At 35.9% G+C, this 6,000-nt stretch overlaps 1 protein-coding gene across 1 annotated transcript in view; it reads left to right on the top strand.

Annotated features, from left to right (window-relative positions):
* The first annotated feature begins 724 nt into the window (after positions 1–724).
* Positions 725–6,000, top strand: part of LOC131685318 (tetratricopeptide repeat protein 28) — a 72,979-nt gene continuing 67,703 nt past the window's right edge. The window contains exon 1 of the mRNA XM_058968962.1: positions 725–773. Within this exon, the coding sequence (XP_058824945.1) occupies positions 744–773 (30 nt within the window). The 5' untranslated portion in view covers positions 725–743. The remainder of the gene's footprint in view (positions 774–6,000) is intronic.

Raw genomic sequence — 6,000 nt, 5'->3', positions numbered from 1 at the left:
CCAAAAATTTTCATAAATTTTTCGTGCAAAAATGTTGGGACCAATCGAAAAAAATGCAGTTACAGCTTTGGTTACCAAATGTCCGAGATTCTTCGAATATTCTCAAAGGCACGCACATAACTTTAAGTTTAGGGTTTAGTTTGTGTATATATTTTCAAAAACTTTCCAACAAGGGCAGTTTTTTTATATTGCTAGCGTTTGCCTTCATGACCACCTAAAAAAGTGTTAATATGACGGAGGTGAGTACAAAAATAACAGTCTACCAGTAGTACCGGTCTAAGACGGCATAGTGAAAGATGCCGTATCCAATCAAGGAAGTATGGAGGTTCCGTGAGATTTCAAGAATCGTGGTTGTTACTGTTAAAGGTTTTCGTGTAACTTTGTCCGCCGATGGTTCCAGATGTGATGAAAAACTTAATATTTGCCACAACCGCGGTTTGCTTGCCAAACAAGGATTTTGTAGCGAATTTCGAATTTATTCTTCCACCTTCTGTACAGCTTCCTTAAACAAGTTTTTCCACCGAATTTGCTCCACTTGAACAGAATTGGATATGGATTTGTGAAAATTTTAACAGCTACTTGTATACTTTCCTCAAATAAACATTGTTATTAAATATTTCAAAAGAAGCGTAACGTTAGCAATTTTTTTCCTCTTATTTACAGGTACGCTTGTATATGGCTTTTTACCACAAACTAAACTAAACTCGGACAGTTGAACTGAAGACAAATCGCCTCGGACGGAAATGTTGAACTCGCAACAATCGTTTGACCTGGTGAGTAAAAGACCGCGAAGTAGGACACCGATAGGTGCGCGTGATTCTTTTCCACAATGCTGGACTCTGAAACTGGAAACTACCCCCCCCCCCCCTCTACCAGGTAGGTGGGAGCCCGCATCCCGCGCCTGGCATTCAGGAAGCGTGACTTTTAGTGGAAAACCGTGTATTATGTAATTTATACAGCTCATCTATTGGTCCGGGTGTCTCATTATTCCTGAGCTACCGCTTGCGACGATGTTTTCAACCGGTACAGCAAACGACCGAGAGAAATCGGCACAAAGAGAGGAGACTACACCGATTTGTACGCGAATCCGCGAATTCTTCAAAGTATAAGAATCAAATCACTGTTCGCTGCTCGCTCTCCACAAATACCCCCGTTTCCCACACCTGTCTCAAATAAGAACATCAGCCATCAGCCCGGGCGCGGTGGTATCGACTCTCGACCAGTCCCATAGAACGGAACGGTATAATTTCATGCTTATTTCATGTTTACTTGGCTTTTCTCGTCAGTATAAAGCGCGTTTCGAGTTTTGTTTGGTTGCGGCAGGAAGAATGTCTTCCCGTTCTTCACGCTGGAGGCCTCCCGCGCGCTGGCTGCCCCCAATTCGCAGAACAACAACCAACATCGTATTCAAATGGATTCGTTTCTCTCTCTCCGAAGAGTTTGCTCTTCCGCGTGAATTACCTACCACCCGGTACGGGGCTGAACGGCGATACTGGTGGTAGGACCGAAGCGAACAACACGTACAGAGGTCGATGCAATTTTCGCATCTTGTTAAACACGACGAGGAAGAATTCTCTTTCACTCTGGGGGCAGCCCGGAGTCCCAGTTTGCAACATGGGCCACCGCCGCCGCCTCCGGTACGGTACACTGCGGGCTGCCACCACAACTTCCAACAGCAGGGTGGCAATTATTCACGGCCACAATACTGAGGCTGCGCGAGAACTCTGACGTTGGTAATACGAAGCCGCCCCAGAGGTCACCTCGTGGCGGCATTCCAGCGTGAAAAAGAGCTCAACTTTCGCGCCATCGATTACCAGACTTTCCTCCGCATCAATTAGGTTCGCCGGTTCCGTTAACTACCTGACAGAAGCCTAAAAGATCGATTAGCTATAGGCTCAATCCTGAACGGTGGAGTGGTTCAAATTTTTTGACTAATTTATGATAATGCTAATAATTATTCGGAAAACGGTAGGCTGCAAAAAAGCACCGACCTTCATTACCACGACAAAAACGACAATCTATTCGAACCGTGGATCCTGAGGGAATCGAACGCGTCGTCGGCCCCTCGCATATTCAACTGACAACAGCCAGCAGCAGCACCAGCAGCGTTCCGCTGTCATCAGCATGTCAGGGGCACTATCAAAATCCATCAATCAAAAAATTAATGACCACCAGAAAAGCGTGGCTTCTTGAAGCGCGAAAAGTGGCTCAGGGGCCCGGAATACGAATGAGGTGCTTCTGGTGGGTCTAACGCGTCTCCCATGCAATGGAGGCCATTCATTGCATCGCGCTTCGGCAACCACGTCGATCTACTTTCCTTTTGCATACGATGGGGGATTTGTTCGGTTCTTTTTCGTAACTTTGATGGCCCTTTGTCATGTGTTATTAAGGAATGGCTAATCGATCGGTAGAAAATTCGACAATCTTCGTACGCTGGTTTGTCATGTGCAATTTCATTAGGCTCGGCGTGATGAAATCGGGCTTTGGCTCATTTTACCCTTGAACCATTTGACCTTTAGAAATATAGAGACAATAGGAATAGCACAATAACATATAAATATATAAATCGAAAAATATAGAATATATTGAAAATATATGTAAAATACACAAAATATTACCAATAAGAAAATATGAAATTTGAACGAAAAATATTAAAAAATATAAATTATAAAACTTGAAGATTTTATCAGTGCAACGGATTATACAGATTAGGGGGAGAGGGGGCAATTGCGCTGCTGGCTGCCAAGATACCAAAATATGAAAAATTAAGACACTATGGAAAATATACTAAGCATACATAAAATAGAACAGTGAGAAAATCTATAAACTATAAAAATATTGAAATCAAATAACATATAAAAAATACAGAAAAATTGAAGAATATTGAAAATATTCCAAAATTAAAAATTTATAAAATATGAAAGCATGAAAAATCTACAACTATACAAAAGAATACAAAAAATACCAAACAACGCTAAAAATACAGAAATAAATAAGGAATATGAAAAACTCTAGAAAATATAACAAATACCAAAAATGTTGAAGTGAAAAATCATCAATATTGAGCAAAAACTATAGAAGTATAACAAAATATAAAAAATATAGAAACTAAAAAAAATATTAAATTTACCATGAATAGAAAATATAGAAAATCCACAAAACATAGTAAATAAAGATTCTACGACAAATATGAAAAAAAGAAAATATAGAAAATATTTAAAATATTTCAAATTATAAAATTTAAAAAAAAATATAGAAAGTACAGAAATTATTGAAAATATAAAAAAATATAATACAGAAGCTTCAGGAAACATAAAAATATAGAAAAACTATACACAAAATGCTATAGAAGTATAGAAAACAAAATAAAGAAAAATATAGAAAATAATGTGATACAAAACATAAAATAAATTTTGAAACCGTGAATAATATAGAAAATATAGAAAACATAGAAAATAAAGAAAATATAGAATATATTGACAGAAAATATAGGCGGCATTGAAAATATTTAAAGCTAAAATTATAAAACATACTGAAAATAAAAAATATCTTAAAATTAAACTGAAAACAACAATAAAAAATAGAAAATGTAAATCAAATATGGAAATTATAAAGTATGTAAATAAACTCAGAAATATAGAAAATTTTGGAAATATAGAAGATTTGGTAAATATAAAAAATATTAAAAATATAGCAAAAATAGAAATAATAAAAATATTGACAAATTTTAAAAACTTGCAAAATTCCGGAGTTTTTGATGGTATCCAACGGAGAAAACAGCTCGAAATAATGCTTTAAGCGAAAGAAATTATGGGAAAAATTCCCCCCTTAGGCAAGCATAACGGTTTGTGCATTGAGCCAGTCCCAAGGATTACATGCCTCTGAGGGGATATTTTTCACATAATTCCTTTCGCTTAACTCACCATCTCGATCTGTTTTATTTGTATGAAAAATTCAATAATTATGAAACATATTGAAAATATAGAATCCATAGAAAATGTAGCAACTGATGCAATGACAGAAAATATAGAAAAATTGGAAAACATTGAGAATATAGAAAAAGAAAATATAAAATTTAAAAAAACATTGCAATGCATTGCAGAGCTAGTAAATGTATAATAATTCTGGTTTCGGGTTAGCAGTTTACGAAGTTTTTAAACGAAAAAACGTTTTTATTTAAAAATTTCGTGTACCTGTGGAAATAGAACATATAAGGTATACAAAATATTAAAAATATAGAAAACAGAAATTTTTATGTTTTCTATATTTGCTTTAATTTTGAAAACATAAAAAAATATAAATGTAGTTAGAAATACAGAATATGTATCATAAGTAGACAATATAAATAATTTAGAAAATATTGAAAAAGCAGGAAATGGAATGTTTCGATAATATTAAAAATATTTAAAATATAGAAATGATAAAAAATATGGAATAAAAAATAGTAATATAATCATTAAAATAACATAGAAATATAAAAATAATACAGAAATTTGTACATTAAATTCAGAAAAATTTAAATGTAAATCAAACAAATGTCTTCTGATACAAATAAGATAGAAGGGAAGCGAGAAGCACTAAACGTAACACAAAGAAATCGAAACGGAGATAGAGAAATGGAAAACAGCAAATTAAAACAAAAATGAATAACATTACAACAAAACAGCAGTATATAACAAAATACTGCAAAAAGAGAAGCTGAAAACAGAATAGAAAAGATATAAGTAAAAATATAACAGAAATCAGAACATAGAAAACAGAAACGAAAAACGGAAAACAGAAAACAGAGAACAGAGAACAGAGAACAGAGAACAGAGAACAGAGAACAGAGAACAGAGCACAGAGAACAGAGAACAGAGAACAGAGAACAGAGAACAGAGAACAGAGAACAGAGAACAGAGAACAGAGAACAGAGAACAGAGAACAGATAACAGAGAACAGAGAACAGAGAACAGAGAACAGAGAACAGAGAACAGAGAACAGAGAACAGAGAACAGAGAACAGAGAACAGAGAACAGAGAACAGAGAACAGAGAACAGAGAACAGAGAACAGAGAACAGAGAACAGAGAACAGAGAACAGAGAACAGAGAACAGAGAACAGAGAACAGAGAACAGAGAACAGAGAACAGAGAACAGAGAACAGAGAACGGAGAACGGAGAACAGAGAACAGAGAACAGAGAACAGAGAACAGAGAACAGAGAACAGAGAACAGAGAACAGAGAACAGAGAACAGAGAACAGAGAACAGAGAACAGAGAACAGAGAACAGAGAACGGAGAACAGAGAGCAGAGAACAGAGAACAGAGAACAGAGAACAGAGAACAGAGAACAGAGAACAGAGAACAGAGAACAGAGAACAGAGAACAGAAAACAGAAAACAGAAAACAGAAAACAGAAAACAGAAAACAGAAAACAGAGAACAGAGAACAGAGAACAGAGAACAGAGAACAGAGAACAGAGAACAGATAACAGAAAACAGGGAACAGAAAACAGAAAACAGAAAACGGAAAACAGAAACCAGGAACCAGAAGCCACAAACCAGAAATCAGAAACTAGAAACCAGAAGCTAGAAAACAGAGAGACAGAAAGACAGAAAGACAGAAAGACAGAAAGACAGAAAGACAGAAAGACAGAAAGACAGAAAGACAGAAAGACAGAAAGACAGAAAGACAGAAAGACAGAAAGACAGAAAGACAGAAAGACAGAACGACAGAAAGACAGAAAGACAGAAAGACAGAAAGACAGAAAGACAGAAAGACAGAAAGACAGAAAGACAGAAAGACAGAAAGACAGAAAGACAGAAAGACAGAAAGACAGAAAGACAGAAAGACAGAAAGACAGAAAGACAGAAAGACAGAAAGACAGAAAGACAGAAAGACAGAAAGACAGAAAGACAGAAAGACAGAAAGACAGAAAGACAGAAAGACAGAAAGACAGAAAGACAGAAAGACAGAAAGACAGAAAGACAGAAAGACAGAAAGACAGAAAGACAGAAAGAC

This window comes from Topomyia yanbarensis, chromosome 2, assembly GCF_030247195.1.
Source record: "Topomyia yanbarensis strain Yona2022 chromosome 2, ASM3024719v1, whole genome shotgun sequence".
NCBI lineage: Eukaryota > Metazoa > Arthropoda > Insecta > Diptera > Culicidae > Topomyia > Topomyia yanbarensis.
This window is presented reverse-complemented; position numbering and strand designations above follow the sequence as displayed.